The 24,011-nt window shown below is 42.4% G+C and overlaps 1 protein-coding gene across 1 annotated transcript in view; it reads right to left on the bottom strand.

Moving 5' to 3' along the window:
• Positions 1–23,667, bottom strand: part of mettl26 (methyltransferase like 26) — a 32,209-nt gene extending 8,542 nt beyond the window's left edge. Inside the window, exons 1-5 of the mRNA XM_072559467.1 lie at positions 23,362–23,667; positions 13,191–13,353; positions 8,602–8,661; positions 312–379; positions 98–176 (exon numbers count right to left, since the gene is read on the bottom strand). Coding sequence (XP_072415568.1) covers positions 98–176; positions 312–379; positions 8,602–8,661; positions 13,191–13,353; positions 23,362–23,561 — 570 coding nt within the window. The 5' untranslated portion in view covers positions 23,562–23,667. The remainder of the gene's footprint in view (positions 1–97; positions 177–311; positions 380–8,601; positions 8,662–13,190; positions 13,354–23,361) is intronic.
• Between the last annotated feature and the right edge of the window lie 344 nt (positions 23,668–24,011).

Here is a 24,011-nt window from a genome sequence, read left to right as displayed (position 1 = left end):
TTGAGTGGTTGACAAAACAGCACAGAGGGGACTTGTTTGTATTGGTTTTGTCAACATTTCACACATTTATGCAAATTTAAGAAACAGTAGCTCCTACCATCTGCTTGAACGTCATCCCATTTTCTTCAGCCAATTTCTTTAACAAGCTTATGTCTCTCAGACCCCAGCTTGGATTTCTTTTAAAAGAAAAATGTTGAATTTTATTAGAGCTGTTCCAAAAACCATCACTTTTTTTTAAAAAATTGTCTTTTAGAATAAATGATAAAAAGGGACTGGGTAAAAATTTAAAACAAAACTGTCAGCAAACTTACCTTTGCCTCAAACTCAAATCAAAATCTACGTTGCTTTGTGGAGTAATCACACCATTGATCGCGTAGGGCTGTGGAAAAGAACAGCGTTAAATTACAATAGTCAATGTCCATCAAAATATCCCTTCCAGCCATCTTACTTTCAGGTACTAGGGCTCCCAGTTTGTTGTATCTTTCAGTTACCAACCAGTGTTGCTTATTGTTGTCAGTATTCCTCAATTCTGGATATGTTCTTAGTTCACCTCCTCAGAGATGTTATTACATACTTCTGCAGCAGGTTGGACTTGAACCTTGGCCGCCTGGCTCAAAGGCAGGCATAATACCATTATAGCCCCTCAAATTCCACCCCAGCTCCTTTCAATGCTGAGAGTAAGGGCCTGTCTCATTATCATTAGAGAAGAATAGACCAGTAAAAAATCTTAGCAAGAGGAGGAACTTGTTTTGCATAACAAGAGAGGTTTATTGTATAATAATAATAGCTACAATTAACATGAACTTGTTTAGAATAATTACAACAATAAGGGGTTAGGTATGTCACGTCTGGCTCTATAGGGCTACATACAAGACTGTTGCTCCACCTAAAGACTGTCTCCCATCAACAATTTGGGCAGAGCTCCGTATAGCCCAATATTAACCTTATCTGAATCATTCACTTTCACAAAGTCAGCAATGCTCCTTGAAACAGTGAAGAGACTCAATAGTATCATACATAGTGGATACTAGATGAATAAACATGGGTTATGAAGGGACATGGAAGGGAGCAGAAGAACAGGTTTGAGGGTTAGAGGGCCTCACACTCAGCTGCAGAGCTGGGCTCATCATCAATGACCATCTCAACATTGGCCTTTTCTTTAATTCTTTCGTGGGACGTGGCTATTACTGGCAAAGCTACCATGTTGCCCATCGCTAATTCTGCTTAAACTGAGTGGATCCCCAACACCAACTCAAGGGACACCACCACAGGAATCACACCAATTACGGAACTTGCCCATTATCCCTACTCCCTGACTCTGCCAATTTCCGAAACTTGCCTTCAATTGCATCAGTCTTGACTTTAGCCAACTGTCTTTCATGAGGGACATTATCAAGCCTTCTGGAAGTTCACAAAAATAGAACTTCCATGGACATTCCTTCGATCACTACTTCAGTCAACTCTTTAAAAAAAAGTCAATCAGGTTCATCAGGGATAAGCTACTGCTTATAAATCCAAAATCAAAACAGGGAGTGCTGGAAAAACTCAGCAGGTCAATTACCTCCATGCAGAAAGAAACAGAGTTAACTTTAACTCTTTATATCTCTTTCCATTGCAGCCAGACTTTGTGAGTTTTTCCAACACTTTCATTTCAAATCTCCATCGTGTGAACTTGAGTCATTGCTTACTGCTGCCCCTCCGGCCCCTTGAACCTGCTCCACCATTCAGTAAGATCATGCTGATCTGCTTGTGTATTGGATTCCACATTCCCATCAACCCCAATAATCTCTGACTCCCTGCCGACTGAATATCAATCTATCTTTGCCTCCTGTTTCTATTTTCTATGATGGCTGTACCACTCAAACCCAAAAGCACCAATTTGACATTCTTCCCTCTGCAGGCTGGTGCAGGATCAGAAATTACCTGGTGCTGGACTTGTCCTGACCCTTATTTTGAGGGACTGAAATCACTGAAGATGATAGCATCCTCACAAATAATCCACTCTTAACATCTCACCTCCCACTCCTCCCAAACTCTCCTCGCATTTCCAACCTGTAGATGGGTGTAAGCCAATGCTTCCCAAACTTCCTCAAAGTGGGGTAGCATTGTGGCTCAGCGGTTAGCACTGCTGTCACACAGTGGCAAGTGGGTTCAATTCCCACCTCGGTTGACTGTTTGTGTGGAGTTTGCACATTCTCCCTGTGTCTGCATGAGATTCCTCCGGGTGCTGCGGTCTCCTCCCACAGTCCAAAGGTGTGCAGATTAGATGGATTAGCCATGCTAACTTGCCCATAGTGTCCAGGGATGTGTAGGGGAGGTGGATTAACCATGGGAAATGCAAAGTTTCAAGGATAGGGTGGTGGGGGAGGGGGGGTGAGTCTGGATGGGCGGTATTTGGAGAGTCGATGTGGACTGGTTGGGGCGAGTAGTATGTTTCCACACTGAAGGGATCCTATGATTTTCTCTCCGTGCTGAGGTCTGAAAATTATCATGATCCTTTGGTGCGAATGGGAGTTTACCTACAACTGGTATAACTTTACCAGGGCTCCATGGCATTCACTGCTACCACATGAGCTCGCCGGCCTATTGTGGAGTCCTGATGCCCACTTTGGGAAGTCCTGCAGTAAGTAATGTCTCTCATATCTCACCCACTCCCCCACATCCCAATCACAGCAAGGAACTCAGCCAAATTGCTCCACATCACACTGCTTCAGCATTGATACCAGATTTATGTGAAATCCAGTGTAAGCACTGAAGTGAATAACTTAAGACTCATTTCAGGAGCTGGTTTCAGTTATGTGGATACAGTGTTACCACTTTATTAATTTCTAAGTGTTGCAGAGCTTAGTGCACAAATCAAAACTAAAAAAAAACGTCAATTTATCATTCTTCTTTGGGTGGGAGGTCACATCTGCTTTGCCATGGCAACAGCTTAGCCTGGTTACTGATCTGATAAAACATGTTAGGAGATGAATGGTACTGTCAGATGTGAAAACAGACAGTCACCGTTATGCCTGCAACAACCCACAGACAATGAAGCATGAATATCCCCTAGATGACCAGAAGTCTTTTTTAAAACACAAACTGGAAGTTTTCACACCCATGTTGAATCAAATATACAAACATAACACTCCTTCCATGAAAAAATTTTCTGTTCTCATATGATCATTTTATCATGAAATTTGGAAATTATTGGATGCCAGGAGTCAGGATGTGGAGGTGCCAGTGTTGGACTGTGGTGGACAAAATCAGTAGATACACCACACCAAGTTATAGTCCAACAGGTTTATTTGAAATCACAAGCTTTCAGAGCGCTGCTCCTTCATCAAGTGAAGCACTCCAAAAGCTTGTGATTTCAAACAAACCTGTTGGACTATAACCTGGTGTCATGAAGGATCGTTGTTGCATCCACTACTTTTTGTCATTTATATAAATAATTTGGGTGTGAACATAAGAGGTATAGTTAGTAAATTTGCAGACGACACCAAAATTGGAGGTATAGTGGACAGCAAAGAAGACCACCCTTGATCAGATGGGCTAATGGGCTGAGGAGTGGCAGATAGAGTTGAATTTATATAAATGTGAGGTGCTGCATTTTAGGAAAACAAATCACAGCAGGACTTATACACTTAATGGTAAGGTCCTAGGGAGTGTTGCTGAACAAAGAGACCTTGGAGTGCAGGTTCATAGCTCCTTGAAAGTGGAGTCACAGGTAGATAGGATAGTGAAGAAGGCGTATGGTATGCTTTCCTTTATTGGTCAGAGTATTGAGTACAGGAGTTGGGAGGTCATGTTGCGGCTGTACCGGACATTGGTTAGGCCATTTTTGGAACACTGCGTGCAATTCTGGTCTCCTTCCTATCGGAAGGATATTGTGAAACTTGAAAGGGTTCAGAAAAGATTGACGAGGATGTTGCCAGGGTTAGAGGATTTGAACTATAGGGAGAGGTTGAATAGGCTAGGGTTGTTTTCCCTGAAACATCTGAGGCTGAGGGGTGACCTTATAGAGGTTTACAACATTATGAGGGGCATGGATAGGGTAAACCAAGCCTAGAGTTACAGTATTTAAAATAAGTGAACAATATACACAATCATCCAGTGCCTTGCATCATGAGACAGGAAACAAATCCAGCATATGCAGCATTATGTTATACTTCCATGAATGCTAACACTATTCACAATCTCAGGATGTGTTAAAGTGCCTTACAGTCCATCACTGAGGTCAGTGTGGTCACTACTGCAACGCTGAAAACATGGCAACCAATCTGCCTCACCACAAAACTCCAACAAACAGCAATGGAATACCAACCAGATCCATCATACATCACTGCCAATGCTTGCACAGAGGATACTGCTTAAGGTAAAATTTCACATTCCTTCTCATGCTTTACTTCAGTGACAAAATTTCAGGTTAATGGGCACCAGCCATCTCCTCTTCACCATGGAAATGCAACCCCTTTTTCCATCCATTCCCCCATCAGGATGGTCTCAGGGCTATCCATCTCTTCCTGAAAAGAAGGCTTGAATCTTCCCCATCTACCACCACCACCCTCCCCTGCCTGGCCAAGCTGGTCCTCACCCTGAACAACTTCCCCTTTAACTCCTCCCACTTTCTTCAGGTCAAAGGTGAGGCCATGGGTACCCACATGAGCTCCAGTTATGAGTGTCTCTTTGTGAAGGGTACGTGGAATATTCCTTACTGCAGTCCTATTTCAGCACCTGCCTGTGATGCTTTCTCTGGTATATCAATGACATCATTGATCAATTTCACTTATAATTTCCATCGAAAGAACATAGAACATTACAGCGAAGTACAGGCCCTTCGGCCCTCAATGTTGCACCGATCTGTGGACCCAATCTGAAGCCCATCTAACCTATACTATTCCATTCTTGTCCATATGTTTATCCAATGACTATTTAAATGCTCTTAAAGTTGGTGAGTTTACTACTGTTGCAGGCAGGACATTCCATGCCCCTACTACTCTCTGAGTAAAGAAACTACCGCTGATATCTGTCCCATATCTATCACCCCTCAATTTAAAGCTACGTCCCCTTGTGCTAGCCATCGCCATTCAAGGAAAAAGGCTCTCACTATCCACTGTATCTAACCCTCTGATTATCTTAAATATCTCAATTAAGTCACCTCTCAACCTTCTTCTCTCTAACAAAAACAGCCTCAAATCCCACAGCCTTTCCTTGTAAGACCTCCCCTCCATACCAGGCAACATCCTATTAAATCTCATGTGAACCTTTTACAAAACTTCCACTCCTTCCTATAATGCGGTGACCAGAACTGTACACAATACTCCAAATGTGGCCACACCAGAACTTTGTACAGAGTCCTGCTCTCATTTTCACCTGGTCTAGCTCCGACTCCTCCTTTTCCTTCCTCGACATCTCTGCTTGCATTTCTGAGGACAGGCTGACCACTGATATCCATTACAAACCCAATGACCTCCACGGTTACCTGGACTATACATCCTCACACCCTGCTTCCTGTAAAGGCTCTATTCCATTCTCCCAGTTTCTCCATCTCTGTCACATCTGTTCTGATGATGCCACCTTGTACAGGGGGCCTTAGAAAAGTCCACCTTTCTCCTCCACCAGCATAGTTTGCAGGGTCCTTAGCCATGTCTGACCCATTTCCCAAACTTCGCTCACCTCTTGTCTTCCCTCCCATAACGTGCATAGGGTCCCCGATCTTTATTTTCCATCCCACCAGCAGTTCCATACAAAGGATCATAGGACTCCAATTCCACAGCCTCTAGCAGGATGCCACCACCAGACACATACTCCCCTCCCCTCCCCTCCCCTCCCCTCCTTCATCAGCCTTCTACAGGGTCTGTTCCCCCAGAGCACCTTAGTCCACTTTTCCTCCATTCACACCTAACATCTTCCCCTGAAATCGCAGGAGGTACATCTCTAAGACATTCAAACCCTTATTTAGTTGAGTGACCATTGCTCTGCGTCACTACTCAGTACCGCATTTGGTGTAATGTTTCAGGTGTGACCCAGCAGTAACACTTTAGCCTCTGTGGCTGAAGACTGGGGGCTCACATGAACAAGGACATGCAGGAGACCATTCAGCCCCACGAGCCTGCTCACCATTTAATAAGATTTGATAAGGCTGATTTGAATGTAACCTCAAACCCACATTCCCATCTGCCCTTGGACAACCTTTCTCTGCCTTGATCAACAACAATCCATTCACCTCTTCCTTAGGGGACTCTGCTTCCAGCATCTTTTCAGGAAGAGTTCCAAAGACTCACGACCCTCAGAGAGAGGAAAACAAAAAGCCTCATCAGTGCTCTGTTAGGGTGACTCAGAATTTTTAAAACATTGACCCCTAGTTCTTGATTATCCGAGAAGAGGAAACATTCTTTCCAGGTCTCCCTTTGTCAAGATCCCTCAATATTGTAATATTTCAATCAATTTGCTCCTGATTCTTCTGTGAATACAAGCCAAGTCTATCCATCTGTAAGAACTCTGTAAGAACTCTTTGAGGAGGTCGTGAGTAAGTTAGACAAAGGAGAGCCAGGAAAGGATGTGATCTATTTGGATTTCCAGAAGGCCTTTGACATTGTGCTGTTGCTGCATTGGAGGCTGCTAAATAAGATAAGGGCCCCATGGTGTTAGGGGCAACGTACTGGGATTGATAGAGGATTGGCTAACTGGCAGAAGGCAGAGAATAGGTGTTTTTCAGGATGGCAACCAGTAACTAGTTGGGTTCCATAGTGTTATGGCCAGAAATATTCACATCATACATTAACGATCCAGACAAAGGAACTGAGGGATTTGTTGCTAAGATTGCAGATGATGTAAAGATAGGTGGAGGGACAGGAAGAAGCAGAGAGGCTGCAGAAGGGAGAGGGGAAGGTTAGGAGAGGGGGAAAAGAAGTGTCAGATGCAATATAATGTGGAAATGTATGAGATTATGCACTGTGGTTAGAAGAATAGAGGTAGAGACTATTTTTCAAATGGGGAAAGGTTTCAGAAATCTGAAGCGCAAAGGAACTTGGGAGTCCTAGTTCAGAATCCTCTTAAAGTTAACATGCAGATTCAGTTGGCATTTAGGAAGGCAAATACAATGTTAGCATTCGTTTCATGATGGCTAAAATACAGCAGCAGAGATGTACTGTAGAGGCTGTATAAAGATCTGGTCAGACCACATTAAGAATATTGTGAGCAGTTTTGAGCCCCCTATCTAAGGAAGGATGTGCTGGCATTGGAGGGTGTCCAGAGGAGGTTTATAAGAATGATTACAGGGATGAAGGGCTTGTCATATGTTGAGCGGTTAAGAAATCTGTGTCTATACTCGATCGAGTTAGAAGGATGAGGGGGGAGGGAATCGGATTGAAACATCCAAAATACTGAGAGACCTGGATAGGGTAGACATAGAGAAGATGCTTTTGCCAGTAGGGGAGACTAGGACCTAAGGGTATAGTTTCAGAGGGAACGGGCAACCCTTTAGAATTGAGATGAGGTGGAATTTCTTCAGTCGGAGGATGTGAATCTGTGAAACTTATTCCCGCAGACAGCAGTGGAGGCCAAGTCATTGAATGTATTTAAGACAGAGGCAGATAGACTCTAGACTGGAAAGGGAAACAAGGCTTACAAGGAGAAGGCATGAGAATGGGGTTGAGAAACATATCAGCTGTGATTGAAGGCAGAACGGACTCAATGGGCCGAGTGGCCTAATTCTGCTCCTATCTTGTGGTCCTAGTAAAGGAGTCAAGATTAGAGTTGTGCTGGAAAAGCACAGCAGGTCAGGCAGCATCCGAGGAGCAGGAAAATCGACGTTTTGGGCAGGAGCCCTTCATCAGGAATGAGGCTGGGAGCCTCCAGATTGGAGGGCATTTATCTCTCCACCTTGGAGGCTCCCAGCCTCATTCCTGATGAAGGGCTCCTGCCCGAAACATCGATTCTCCTGCTCCTCGGATGCTGCCTGACCTGCTGTACTTTTCCAGCACCACTCTAAATCTTGACTCTGATCTCCAGCCTCTGCAGTCCTCACTTTCACCTAGTCTTAGTAAAGGAGTCAATAACCAAGGAACATCAGTTTAGGGTAAGAGGTAGATGGCTAAGAGGAGAGCTGAGGTGTAAGATTTTCACTCCAATGGTTGGAGGAGTCTGGAACTCACTGTCTGAAAGGGTGATTGAGTCAGAAACTCTAGTAGCATTTAAGCAATATTTAGATATCCACTTGTATTGTCATAGCCTCCAGGGTTTTGAGTCTGATAGGATTCTTCTTCAAAAGTTACTCAAGGATGCATTTCGAGGTTTTCAATGTGAGTATGATAACCTTCCTTCAGTTTGGAGAGCAGTACTGCACATTACTTTTCCTAAAACAAATGGCTTGGCACAACTCTGAGGAGAGTCAATGTTTCAGGCATAAGCCCTTCATCATGCTGCCTGGCCTGCTGTGCTTTCTCCAGCCCACATTTTTCAAGTGACTCTGACTCTCCAGTATCTGGAGTCCTCACTTTCTCCTTTTACTCTGAGAAGGGAAAAGAATATAAAACCTAATATAATAATGCTGGTTCTGAAAGGTGGTAATAAATCATTCCATTGTTAACTAGTCTAATGAAATGGATTACTTACGCCATACGTGATGAGTAAGGCCTCTGGTTTTAGCAATTGGCCAGCACCTTTGAACAGGCCCTGCAGAAAAGAGAAGATTATAAATAATGTTTTGCTCATGGCAAAGTGGGGAACATTAAAGATAGAACAAATACAAGAATGCAGGAACAGACTGTACAGTTCCTAAAGCCTGCTCCACGATTCATTATCCTCAATCATGGCTGATCTTGGGCTTCAAGTCCATTTTACCACCCATTCCTTATATCCCTTGCTACCCTGAGAGACCAAGAAATATCTTGACCTTAAATATGTTCAGCATTGGAGCATCCACTACCCAAAGGAAGAAAACCCCTTGATTGGAGTGATTTCTCTTCATCTCAGTCCTAAATTATCGGATCCTTATTCTGAAACTGCCCATGTTTTCAATTCCACCATCAGTGGACACAAACTCTCAGCATCTATCTGATCAAACCCCTTCAAAACCTTACTTCAACAAGATCACCTCTCAGTCCTCCCAACCCCAAAGAATATGGACCCAATTTGCTCAGCCTTGATAGCACGGGGCTTCCAATGAAAGGTATTTAAAGAAGCAAAGAGATTGGCTGCAAGGTATTTGTCCCTTTGACTCAGATTGAAGTCATTGCCCCCAATGATTGGAAAAATCCATAACCAATGATGAGAGCAGTCGTTCCCGGCACTGAAACTCTTGAAACTCGCTCCAGCAGAATACTGTCAGTCTGTCCTGCCACTCGGGTGAAAAGTTCAATGTGGTGCTGGAAAAGCACAGCAGGTCAGGCAGCATTTCAAGGAGCAGGAGAACCGACATTTTGTGTGGTGAAAGTGCTGAGAACGAATCCTGGCTCCCAGCAACAAAATTACAAATTTTGTTACCTGCATAGTAAAATTAAATTTTGGATTATTACCAAATGTTAAGTCAGGTTAGAAAATGTAGGAAAGGGAACGTGAGGTCTGTAGGTGACCAAACAGAAGAGAAGTTTCATGTGAGTTGAGATACAACCCGTTTGTATGGGAAATGAGAAAGGCCCTTTTCACACAATGGGGGTGAAAATGGGGTCTTCTTTTCCCAATAGCATTGAATGCTAGGTTTATAGAAATTTCTAAGACCAAATTGTTAAGAACTTTATTCAGTAATTGAGTCTAATAGTGTGGATTAAAGACAAGTAAATGGCATTTTGATGCTGACATATGTAATTGAACTGCGGAACAATCTAGAGCAGTGCCTTGCACGTATTTCACTGTGTGACCCTGTTTTACGGTCTGACCCCTCGGCAAGGCCTGTTACAGTGGAAGGACAGCTGTAGTTAATTGGTTGGAGCTGGACAGTGGCCATTGCTGCCCCAGGAATCGTGACCCCAAACCTTTGACTCACAAGCCCACTTGCAGTCCTGATACCCCACTTTGGGAAGCCCTGATCTCGAGGAACTGAATAATCTTTTCCAGTTCCTTTGTCTTTGTATAAATCCCACCATAGAATTGAGAAACTGAGTTCACTCATTTCAACTATGCTTGCATTAGTACCGAGAAACAATGAAAGCTCAATATCATAAAAAACGGAATTAATTCCCAAATGTCCTTCGGGCCTCCTGTGGTCCCCAAACAATAAAACAGATAATTTGTAAGTCTGCAGACTCAAAATTCAGAAATCCCAGAGGGAGCTTGGGGTTCAAATCCATAGCTCCCTGAAAGTAGCCACACACAAGTAGATAAGGTGGTAAAGAAGATGTATGACATGGTTGGCTTTTACTGGTTGAGGAACGAGTATAGAGTCAGGATGTAATGTTCCAGCTTTATAAGACTTTGGCTAGGCTACACTTAAGAATATTGCATTCAATTCTGGTTGCTACATTACAGGAAGGGTGTGGAGGCTATGGAAGGGGTGTAGAGGTGGTTTAGCAAGATGCTGTCTAGATCAGATGGTATGAGGGTATGAAAAACAGGTTGTGGCGGAGCTGAGGGGAGACTTGATAGAAGTCTATAAAATTGTGAGATTCATAAATAGGGTTGACAGTCAGAATCTTTTTCCCAGAGTTGAAATGTCCAATACTAGAGGGCACATATTTAAAGTGAGGGGGGGGGGGCAAGTTCAAAGGAGATGTGAAGGGCAAGTTTTTAGACAGTGGAAGCAGTCTGGAACGCGCTGCTAGGGACAGTGGTGAAGGTAGATACCATTGGGGTGTTTATGAGCTTTTAGGCAAGCACATGAATATGCAATGCTTGGAGCAATATGGAGCATGGGCAGGTAGATGGAATTAGTTTCATTTGGAGTCATTTTCAGCACAACATCATGGGCTGAAGGTCCCGTTCCTAGGCTGTATTGTTCAATGTTTTAAATGTAGGATATCATGATGAAGACAGTAACAAACAGGTGAAATGAGCAGCACAAAACAGATGAATTTAACATTGAGATGTGTGAGGTGATGCAGAACAAGGCAATGTAAAAAAAAATTACAATTCAAAAGGAGATGCTAACGGAGCAAGACTAGGAGGGCTGTATGTACAAACATCTTTGAAGGCATCAGGACAACTCGAGTTAGCTGCTGTAAGATGAATGGAATTCCTGACTGTATACATAAACATTACATGGGCAAGCAAATTATTACTGAACCTTTATATAAAGAGCACAGGTTTATGTTTCAGTTGGAATATTGTGACAATTTCTGTCCACTAGTCTTCAGAAAGGGCCTGACAGAATGCAGGGTGATTTACTAGAATGGTACCGGAAATGAAGGCCTTTGATTAAATGTCAAGACAAGAGAAAATTTGATTGATCTTCTCACAGCAACAGAAGGGTAAGGGGTTATTACAAATGGTTTAATAATACGTAAACCATAAATAAGGAGAAACTGCGTCCAATAGCAGAAAGGTCAGCACCAAGGGGATGCAGATTAAGGTAATTTCCAAAAGAACTAGGAGGTATCATGGAGATAAAATACTAATACAATGAACTGTTGTGATTTGAAACTCACTGCCTGAATGGGTGGTGTTGTTATAGTAACTCAAAAAAAACTGCATAATGGAATGAACACAGAGAATCATAGAGTCATACAGCACAGAAAGAGACCTTTTGGTCCAATCAGTCTAGGTCTAACATAATCCCAAACTAAATTAATCCCAATTGTCTGCTCCTGTTGCATATCCCTCCAAATCTTTCTTATTCATGTACTTATCTAATTATATTATAATTGTAACTTATATTGTAATTGTGCCCACATCCACCACTTCCTCAGGAAGTTCATTCCAGTGACAGTGGAAGAGTACAACAGTGGGATCAAGTGGATTGTTCCTTGAAAAAGGTGCACAGACATGGAGAGCCAATTAGCCTCCTTCTGCGCAGCATCACTCTATGATCACTGCGAATGGTGACTGGACTGACTACAATGTTCCCAAGGTTAAACAGTCTATCAGTACTCAGCATCTAGGGCAACATGTTAAGAATGGAGAACTGGAAGGTGGAACATGACTTTGGAACTCGACTTCAATAAATCCAGTCGGCAATATCAAACATTGAAAAGAGGAAAGAAGATCGGTTTTCTTTAAAAAAAGGAGAAAAGGCTTACTGTGGAACTCATGAGAGGAACCACATTTGCATAGCAACTACTGTAATGAGAAGGAGCTAAATTAGTAAAAGACATTCAATTGCTGCTGACATCCCCATAGTAATCAACTCAGCAACTCCTTAAAGCCATTTTGTTCCTGAATCTTATCTCATGCCTCAGCTTGCTCTCTTTGTGCTTTTGAACACAGATAACATCTCTGTTTCCACTGTCTTCAACAGATAACACTGCCTCCAGTTATTGTGAAGCTGCGCTCTGAAATTCTGCATCTGATTGTTTTGGCCTTATTACTGCCTTCACCTTCAAAAGTCTTTTCAGAATTTTTCAGTTCAGTCATGACATTGGGGCCTCTCCCAAGCTGAACTCTTAGGTGGTATCTGATCAAGTATTCTGTGAAGCAACTTGAGGGAGGGTAAAGGTGCTGAACAAATACATTTGTTGTAATCATCACTTTGGTCATTTACATGAAAGGTTGGATAATGCTACCAAAATAGTCATCTGATCAGTTTTATATCTATCCATCATTTTTTCAATTTTAAACAAGATTAAAGATTTAACAAATTCCTAAATTGATGTTTTATAATACACTTTGATCGATGATACACCAAAAGAATGAATTGGAAAGCTTTAGTTCTTTGGGACAGTTAGAACATTTAAGGGGAAAGCAATCGAATCATGAGATTATTGATTAATATTAAACTTGAGTCCTATCCATCATAGGTAAAAACAAGGACGGCAGATGCTGGAAACCAGACTCTAGATTAGAGTGGTGCTGGAAAAGCACAGCAGGTCAGGCAGCATCCGAGGAGCAGGAAAATCGACATTTCAGGCAAAAGCCCTTCCTATCCATAATAGACATGCAGTCAATTTTAACTTTACTTCAGTCCATCATTTACTCTAATTGTTCAACTGAATGTCTGGATTAGCTGCTTGTTCAACATCAGATGTCTTGAACATGCAGGTCAATGTGATTCTTTAGGAATGGAAAGAACTGATCCAACACAGCGAATTCACACAAATGATCAGAACTCTCACCTCAGTGCACTTTATCTCTGTGATGTGAATCATGTTAATATTTACAATAAGATCAAACGAATTTGGCTTCAATCCTCCCCAGGTCTCCCAACTCTGCGAACAGTCAATGTTAAGTGGCTGCTCTACGTTTGACACTTTCGTTGCTGCAATATATGCCGAGATGCTAAAAGAAAACAATTAAACCATTTTAGGACAAGTCTTTTTAATAAGACAATAATTTGAGAAAATAAACAGCGAGAAATGCACAAGCAATTCATTCAGACAATCATCTCTACCTCAAATCTGACCCACAAATTTAGCAATTAGCAAAATAGCATCTAGTGCGTACGTGAAATGCATAGCAAAGTCTGCATCATTCTCTGAAATGTAACACACATACTGATGGCTGTCACATTTCACATTTGGTGATTAATTGAGCCAATTAAGTCAAGCATACAAATTCACTCAAATAAAGGCAAGTACGAAAAGCCATCATGCAGCAACCAACAAGATAAACAACTTACAAGATATCAAGGTCACGCAATGTATTCCAATTTCCCAATAATAACAATAGTTGTATTAGCTTCTTGACCAACTGATTGCAAACAGTGGACTCAGTGGTTAGCACTGCTGCCTCACAGCGCCAGGGACTCAGGTTCAATTCTTGCCTCGGGCAACTGGCTGTGTGGAGTTTGCACGTTCTCCCCGTGTCTGCGTGGGTTTCCTCTGGGTGCTCCGGTTTCCTCCCACAGTCCAAAGATGTGCAGGTGAATTGACCATGCTAAATTGCCCATAGTGTTAGGTGCATTAGTCAGGGGTAAATGTAGGGGAATGGGGTCTGGGTAGGTTGCTCTTCGGAGGGTTGGTGTGGATTGTTGGGCCGAAGGGCCTGTTTCCATACTGTAGGGAATCTAATGTAAACACTTAAAAACTAAAATAACACTAAAGGAAAAGGCAGTGTAAAGCAAACATACCCAAAAAACGAAATCAGCTGTGTTTGGATAACAGCAGAGACATGATTACAGGTTGCAAGATTTTTTCTTTGGTCTGCAAGTAATTCCTTGGAAGATCATTGAAGCAACACCATGAGACCATGGCAAGGCACGGACTAGTTAGGTCAATAGCCTGTTTTTGTTAGTATATTCCATAACAAAGGTAAAATTGGTTCGGTCTTATCAGACATTAGGGTTGCTTTCTCATTAGAGACAGATGACCAATGATGATTTAATGTGAAGGTCACCATGCCTCAGGTAAGGAGAGTGGTTGAAAATGAGAGTCCTTAATGGTAACCTCAGCCGTTCCAGGGATTGAACCCATATTGTCCTCATTAAATGCACATTGCTGCCGATTTACCATTAATAATGTTGATTTTTCTCTTCTGGACATTAACGCAGGAAGTTGTGAGGGTATGAAGTTGATACATTTTGCTTGATACTTGTAACTTTAAAGCATTTCTTGAGTTTCTTGTTAAAGTGCTATCATTCATGCAACAATGTGGTCATTCTATAGATTCATTGTTTCAATTCGCAGTGACTTCCCCTTAGTCTAGGACACTGCCTTAACCTTGCACCTACCTCACTTAAATATCTTCCCCAAATCCATTCTCTATATAATTCAGTTAATTGAATTTACTGCTCCCTTCGTTCCCTCTACTAAATCATTACACATATTTTTAATCAACCTGTACAGCAGTGTTTTGACATGCATCCAAAGCAGGTGGGACTTGAGCCCAGGCTTTCCCGCACAAAGTTTGGGACACCACCACTGTGTCACAGGAGCCCTTATTAAATAATTATATTGCAGACCTGCAACATTTGAACATTAGGCTTGGAATAATTATTCTACATCCCTAAGGATAATTTTTCAATCATTTGCAATGGACCTGCCAGGGTATTAACATAAGTGATACTTGCAATAACTGCTTTTTAAAAACTGTTCTTAATTATCAATTATAAAAGCAAAGCCAGCGATGATATAATTTTCTAATAAATTCTAATGATAAAAATCTCTATCTTGGGGCTTTCCTTCAAACTGGGTGATACATTAACAGCTCAGCACTTATAAATTACTTCAACTCTCTCACCTACAATTTTGTGAGATAATTTGAAGTTTGTTGCAAATTCAGTATAAACAATTAACGTATTCATTTCTCATCAAGACAATGAGTGGGTCAGTGTGGAGAACAGATTAGAGGCAGGTTTGCATTAATTCCCACAATCTGCAAGTGGATTCATTGATTAAAATGAATATGTTCCAAAGCAAGTATTTCTCAGGGAGCAATACTTTAGATACATCCACTTTTTACAGGCAGTGGGTATCGCGACCAGCATTTATTGCCCATAGGGCAGTTAAGTTTCCACTAAATTGTTGCAGATCTAGAGTCACATGTTGGCCAGACTAGATAAGGAGAGCAGATTTCCTTCTGTAAAAGGCATTAGATGAACCAGATGAATTTTTTCCGACAACAACAATGGTCTCCTGGTCATAACTTGACTTTTAATTCCAGATTTTTATAATTCAAATTGCACCATCAGCTATGGTAGAATTTGAACATAGGTCCCCAGAACATTACACTGGGTCAATATTCTAGCGATAATATCACCAGGCCATCACCTCCCTTACTTACACACAAAAAACATTAAAGTACAAGCTTTTATAGGCATTTAACAGAAAATTGTGACAGAAACAGAATTAGTTCTTCAGGTCATTGACCTTTCATCAGAACTGGGAAACATTAGAGATGTAATAGGTTGTTGATTGAGAACAAAGACAGGGAAGAGTGGAGGAGATGACCAATGAAAAGAAATGTCAATGGTAGACAAGGCAAGAGAGATAGGCAAGGTTTAATGGATCCAGTAAAAAGGTGATAAATAGGCATTAAAGCTGACTCTAGAGTAGGTATAAACAGGAAAAAGGTCATCAATATCTCTGGTAAAAAATAAGGCATCGGATAGGATATGAAATTGTTGAACTCCAGACTGAGTCCAGAAAGCTAAATAGTGTCTAAATCGAAGCTGAGGTGGTGTGGAGCTTCATTGGAACATTGTTATTGAGCGACTAGGTGAGTGGGCAAAAACTTGGCAGATGGAATATAATGTGGGGAAATGTCACAATTTGCATTTTGGCAGGAAGAATAGGGGAGCTAAATATTATTTAAATGGTGAAGGCATCCAAATTCAGTGACTAATAGGAAAGGTGAATGGAATGTTGGCCTTTGAAGGGAATGAAGAATAAATAGGGAGGTTTTGCTAAAACTATACAAGGCATTGGTAGGCAATCGGGCCCCTTACTTAAGGAAAGATATATTGACATTGTAAGCAATCCAGAGAAGGTTCACTTGGCTGATATCAAGTATGAACGGACTGTCTTACGAGGAGTGGTTGAGTAGGTTTGGTCCGTACTCATTGGGATATAGAAGGAGAGGTGACCTTATTGAAACACACAAGATTCTGAGAGGACTTGACAGGGTGAATGCAGAAAGGTTGTTTCCTCTATTGGGAGAATCTAGGCCCATACAGCATAATCTGAGAATAAGGGGTCACACATTTAAAACAGAGATAAGCAGCAATTTCTTCTCCTGGAGAGCTGTGTAACTGTGGCATTCCTTATCACATAGGGCTATCAAGGCTGGGTCATTAATTATGTTCAAGGCTGAGATAACCAAATGTAAGGAGCTCAAGGGTTATAATGCAAAGGCAGGAAAGTTGGGTTGAGGATTATCAGAGCCGACTTGATTGGCTGTGTGGCCTGGTTCTATGTCTTATGGTCTAAGAGGGTGGGGTCTGAGAAGGAATTGGACAGACAGGTACAGGAAATAGAAAATGAAATAACTCCACAGAGGCCTATATCCCATCACCTTGTCGCTGCTTATTTACAGGTGGAGAGTCCTTGACTCTGATCCAGTTCTCTCAGAGCCAGTTGTCAGAGTGACCAGGATGTCTGACACTCCTGTTTATATCATGGCTCCCTGGTCAGAACCAGTTAATAGCCCCAATCAGGGAACTTATATTTTATGAGGTGCATTTGGCTGACCTTATTACAATCACTACAGAAAGTTCAGGAACACTATTGTGGAGTTAATAGACGAGTGCCACAAAGTGATCAGAGCTGAAAATGTGTTGCTGGAAAAGCGCAGCAGGTCAGGCAGCATCCAAGGAGCAGTAGAATCGACATTTCGGGCATCAGCCCTTCTTCAGGAATCCGGCTGATGCCCGAAACGTCGATTCTCCTGTTCCTTGGGTGCTGCCTGACCTGCTGCGCTTTTCCAGCAACACATTTTCAGCTCTGATCTCCAGCATCTGCAGTCCTCACTTTCTCCACAAAGTGATCACCCAAGTATTTGGTTTAGTGAAGCTGTATACTCATAATATTAAAACTAAATTATTGTCACAATTATAGAAGATACCCTTCAAAACCTTAGCTTTGTTTCTTGCTTGTTTGACAAAATAAAACACAAAATTAAAGCAGATAGAGAAGTAATCAGATCAGAATAATTTTGAATGGAACAAGGTCTGGCACTGAAGACATTTTTGACTCAAAAAATAAGAGACTCACCAGAAGCCAAACGAGTATCTCAAGAGAACAATATCAAATGCACAGCCGTCACAAAGCAGAATCGTACAAAAATTATCGTTATCGAGTAAAATATTCATTAAAAATGTCCTCACTTCATCACTGTTCCTTGCCCACATATATACGTACGAGTAACATTATTCATCTTGATTTTTTATAATGAAAAAAGATGAAAGTTACAAATGGCTGCTAGCTGGAACACTATGTATGCGATGAATAACAAAAGAGCTCTGAAATGGACTGATGTATTAGTGTCATTTTAACTCAATCAATCAATGTCAGAACCTTCGGAAGAAACTTAAACATAACCTGACAAAATAATTTCTCTACAGCAGGGTAAGCACCATGATGCACCTCACAAGTAAATAAATAAAACATCACCTGGAGAAAAGACGATACATTGCAATTTTTTTCCTGACATCTGGTATTTTCGTAGATTTAATTTTCTTTCTTTATTATTTCACAGATGTAAGTGTTGCTGGTTAAACCAGTATTTGCTAACCATCCCCTAACTGCGCCTGAACTGAATGGGTTGCTATGCCTTATCGGAGATTAACTATCAATTCCAGATTGATTCATTGAATTTAAATTCTCACAGTTGCCATGGTGGAATTTGAACCCATGACTCCAAAACTTTTGGTCTGGTCCTCTGGGTTACACAACCATCTGCCTTGAAAGTTAATAAGCAATTATGTCACTGGGTGAAAGGCAATACATATCAGGATGGGGCTGGGAATCAGAGGTAGCAGGGCACAGGGGTCATAGTGTCTTACAGTTATATAGGCCTATCCAGCCTATTTTCATAACTCAAATCTTCCATTCCCAACATTCTGGAAAATATTTTCTGACCCCTCACCAATTTAATAATATTCTTCCTGTAGCAGGACAATCAGAACTGTACATAGTACTCCAAAAGAGGCTTCACCAACGTCCTGTACAACCACAAAATGACGTCCCAACTCTTATATTCAAAGGTCTAAGCAATGAATGCAAGTGAGCTAAACTCCTTCTTAACTACCCTGTCTACCTATGATGCAAATTGCCAAGAATTATGTACCTTAGGTCTTTCTGTTCTACAACACTACCCAGGGCCCTAATTGTAAAAGTCCTACCCTTATTTGTTTTATCAAAATGCAATACCTCGCATTTATCCAAATTAAATTCTATCTGCCACTCTTTAGCCCAAATCATTTGGATGAAATCAAATCATAAATGACAAACAAAAGTGGATCCAGTACCAATCCCCGTGGAACACTGCTGGTCACAGGTCTCCAGTCTGAAAAACAACCCTCACCATCACAGTCTGCCTCATACTGTCAAAACAATTGTGTATCCAACTTTACTAATTAGTCTACCATGCAGAATCTCATTAAAGACTTTACTAAAATCCATGTAAACAATATCTAGCGCTCTGCACTCATCAATCTTTTTGGCTACTTCCACAGGATGTGATTAAAGACGGGCAATTCTCCTTTTTGGGGAGAATTTTCTAATGGAGTAGAACATAAGCCCTCCACAATTGTTTCTGGCCCAGCCCTGGCCCATTCTTGAACATTCCCTCATGAAGCAGAGTGGAGAGGATTCCCTGCAAGGATTCACAGAATTGTTATGGTGCCTTTGGAGGCCATTCACCCCGTCTTGCCTGCACCGGTTCTATCCTCTAGTGCCAATCTCCTGCCTATACCTCGTATCCCCACACACCATTACAGTACAAATAATCATCTAATGCCTCTCCTGAATGGAACCTGCCTCCATCACATATACATTCCACATCCTAAATACTCACTAAGTGAAAAAGTTCCTCATTTCATCCTTGCTTCATATGCACATCACTTTAAATCTATGCCCTCTCAATCTTTTTTATTTATGAATATTTGTATGTTGCAGAGAAGAGAGATTTAATTCAGACCATTCTATTTCATGATGCGGTTCATCAGGAGATACAGCTGATCCCTTGTCTCATTTATTGTGAACATTTCAAACATGTAGTCAGACAGAACACAATTACATCGTTCGAAGGTGCACTGCAATAATACTCTGCCCAAAAGAAATTTTGCAGCATGTCAGTAATCATGATTTGCAACTGAATTGACCAAAATGATTTCAAATGGTGGCAAATGTTTTGAAACACAAGTAAGCATATTATAGAAATATTTTTATCAGATTAAGTGATCCTTTCTTGAATTGCATGCATCAGCCATTTTAGACATCACTGTAACAGTAACATTCATGCCACTTAATGCCAAGTAAAATATCATAAATGAGAATTTAATATCTCCTGTTGATTTCCTGATCATGCTACAATGGCCTGAATTCCCTATTATCAGCTCCCTGGGTATAACCATTGACCAGAAACTAAACTGGACTAGCTGTTTGCAGTGGGAGAAAGTAAGAACTGCGGATGCTGGAGATCAGAGTCTAAAGTGTGGTGTTGGAAAAGCACAGCAGGTCAGGCAGCATCCAAGGAGCAGGAGGATTCCTGATGAAGGGCTTATGCCCTAAACATCAATTCTCCTGCTCCTCGGATGCTGTCTGACCTGCTGTGCTTTTCCAGCACCACACTCTCTACCTTTTTACGATGGCTAGAACAGCAGGTCAGAGGCTGGGAATTCAGCAGCAAGTAACTCACATCCGGACCCCACCAAAGCTTGTCTACCATCTGTAAGACACAAGTCAGGAGTGTGATGAAATACTCTCCATTTGTCTGCATGGGTATAACTCCAACACCACTCAGCAAACTTAATAGCATCTGGACAACTGGCTCGGTCGTAATGTTGGAGTGGGAGATATTTTGGGCCATGAGGTTAGAGGTTGGTGGTTGAATACAAATTCTGCTGTTGCTGATGGCCCTCAGCACTTCCTGGATACCTAGTTTTGAGTTGCTTTGTCTGTTCAAAACAGATCCTATTTAGCTTAGGGGTAGTGCCACAAACAACATGATGGAGAGTAGCCTCCAGGCCTTTACCTTGACAGCAAGAAACTAGTCATTCGGCTATGCACAGTAAACTAGTAACCCAAAGGTCAACAGGAATTTTGTAGCTCTTCTGCAATCTATACACAACACAAATGATATATCATTGATTTGCAGAATAGTTACACAGTATCACTGCTAAATCACCAGCCTCTGGCTAATCATTTACAACTTGTGATCCAGTTTAGTTGAGCTGCATCAGATCCTTTTTGCCGGATTCTAGTTATTCCCAAGTTTTAATCACTTTTCCTCAAAATAAAGGAATAAGCTCAGAGCTGTATATCAGCTCTACACGACAATACTTGATGACCTAGAAGGGACCAGCAGCAGTACACATAATTTTTTTTCGGGAGGTTGCCCTGGGTTCATTTCAATTTGAACTGTCATGGACAATTAAATTTCTGAATTTTTAGAGACAGAAAGTAACACTGCATATTGACATGCTAAGTACACAAATCAGCATTGGAACAGCTCCAAATTCGAACGGATGACTCACCAATGTTTCAGCTGAGTGAATGAGTTCACTTAAAGCAAAATGGCCATTACCAAATGCAGGAACTACTCATGAAAGAAGTGACTAAAAGATTAATTAAACTGAGTGACTATTGACAAACAATGTGACTACTGACAAATGTATTAAATATGAATGAACAGAGTAACCATCGACGATCAGGGACAATAGACAAATGTGGTGAATATTGATGACCAGAGCGCAGTTGACACAGAGTGGCTGTGATGTGGAGTGATGACCCAGAAATGGAATAGCTGATGGCACTCTGAGTAACTGTAGAGGGCACAGCATCTGGGGACACAGAAGATATCCAGGACCAAAGTGACTGTGGAGACATTGTCCAGGAACAGGGTAACTGCAGACAGACAGAGAGACTGTAGACAGTGTCCAGGAACAGGTTGAGTGTAGACACACAAAGAGACTGGAGACAGTGTCCAGGAACAGGGAGACTGCACATGCACAGATTGACGGCAGACAATGTTCAGGAATGGGATAAGGCAGACAGAGTTTAGTCAACGTCCAGGAACAGGGTGACTGTAGATAAACAGATGTGGAGGTGCTGGTGTTGGACTGGGGTAGACAATGTCAGAAGTCCCACAACACCAACAGGTTTATTTGAAATCATTGGAGCACTGCTCGTTCATGGAGCAACGCTCCAAAAGTTTGTGGTTTCAAATAAACGTGTTGGACTATAACCTGGTGTTGTGTGACTTCTGATGTAGATAACCAGTGATTTCAGTCACAGGGAGACTGTAGGCAATGCCCAGGAACAAAGTGACTGCAGACAGAGAGACATGGACAGCATACTAGAACAGGGTGACTGCAATAAATGTTCATGAACAAGGTGACTGCAGACTACAGAAAGACTGTAGACAGTGTTTGGCAACAGGGTAAATGTAAACACACAGAGAGATTACAGACAGTGTCTAGGAACAGGGTGAATGTAGGCAAACTGATAGATTATAGAGTGTCAAGGACAGAGTGACTGTAGAGCCATGGAGTGAATGTAGAGACACAGTGTCTACAAACAGAGTGAGTCTAGACACAGAGAGATTGTAGGCAGTGTCCAGGAACAGGGTGACTCTAGATACACAGGGTGAGAACGTCCAGGAACAGAGTGCGTGCATATTGAGAGATTATACACAGTGTCCAGGAACAGGATGAATGCAGACACTGCAGACAGTGTCCAGGAACAGGGTGAATGCAGACACTGTTGACAATTCCATGAACAGGGTGAATGCAGACACACAGAGAGACTGTGGACAGTGTGTAGGAACAGGGTGAGTGCAGAGACAGTGATTATCGGTGAACAGGGTGATGCCGACACAGTGATTGTTAGTGAACAGGGTGATGCAGACAGTGATTATTGGTGAACAGGGTGACTGTCAGACAGAGGGATTGTTGGTGAACAGGGTGAGTGCAGACAGAGGGATTGTTGGTGAACAGGACAGGGTAATGCAGACAGTGATTGTTGGTGAACAGGGTGATGCAGACAGAGGGATTGTTGGTGAACAGGACAGGGTAATGCAGACAGAGGGATTGTTGGTGAACAGGGTGATGCAGACAGAGGGATTGTTGGTGAACAGGGTGATGCAGACAGAGGGATTGTTGGTGAACAGAGTGACTGTCAGACAGAGGGATTGTTGGTGAACAGAGTGACTGTCAGACAGAGGGATTGTTGGTGAACAGGGTGAAGCAGACAGAGGGATTGTTGGTGAACAGGGTAAAGCAGACAGAGGGATTGTTGGTGAACAGGGTGAAGCAGACAGAGGGATTGTTGGTGAACAGGGTGATGCAGACAGAGGGATTGTTGGTGAACAGAGTGACTGTCAGACAGAGGGATTGTTGGTGAACAGAGTGACTGTCAGACAGAGGGATTGTTGGTGAACAGGGTGAAGCAGACAGAGGGATTGTTGGTGAACAGGGTGAAGCAGACAGAGGGATTGTTGGTGAACAGGGTGAAGCAGACAGAGGGATTGTTGGTGAACAGGGTGATGCAGACAGAGGGATTGTTGGTGAACAGGGTGAAGCAGACAGAGGGATTGATAATGATCAGAGCGGGACACTGCAGTTTGGAAACTCTGGCAGGTTCTGAGTGTGGGCCTGTACTCTCTCCCCCTTCCCCCTGCAGGACTCACCTCTCCAGGGCCCGGGGCTCCACCTCAGACGGCTGCCACAACACATTGGGCAGAGCCTGGGCGAAGTGCACCAGGTGCTGCCCGGATCCTGAGGCTAACTCCAGCGCCAGAGCAGGGGCCCGACCTCGGGAGCTCAGCTGCTGCCGGATAACAGCCAGGATCGGCTCCTTGTTCCTCTCGGCCGCCGGGGCCACGATCATCCTGAGGCCGGAGCGGGAGCAGCTCCGGAGAAACAGGGAGAGAGCAGGAGCCAGTCTCCGCCACAAACTTCGCGCTGCACCGCAACCTCCTCAGCCGCTCGGCACTCTGGGAACTGTAGTTCTCTCGGCCCGCCTTCCCATTCCTGCGGGTAGACCTCTGGACAAAGCCGGACTACAACTCCCAGCGGCCAGCGCGCCATAGCATTGCGCCTGCGCAGTGACAAAGGGTCAGTTTTCTCTCCTTACAGATGCTGCCAGACCTGCTGAGATTTTCCAGCATTTTTCTTTTGGTTTGTCATTCTATCCCTTTTTTTGAATATAATAGAATATCCTTTGTTTTCAGATGTACAGTGAAAAGTTTTTACAGAAAGGAAAAGTAATAGCATTACATACAGTGTCTAAAAAATAAGTTAAAAATAAAATAGCTTTAACATTGTTAAAGGATTGACA

This window comes from Chiloscyllium punctatum, chromosome 40 (assembly GCF_047496795.1).
Source record: "Chiloscyllium punctatum isolate Juve2018m chromosome 40, sChiPun1.3, whole genome shotgun sequence".
NCBI lineage: Eukaryota > Metazoa > Chordata > Chondrichthyes > Orectolobiformes > Hemiscylliidae > Chiloscyllium > Chiloscyllium punctatum.
This window is presented reverse-complemented; position numbering and strand designations above follow the sequence as displayed.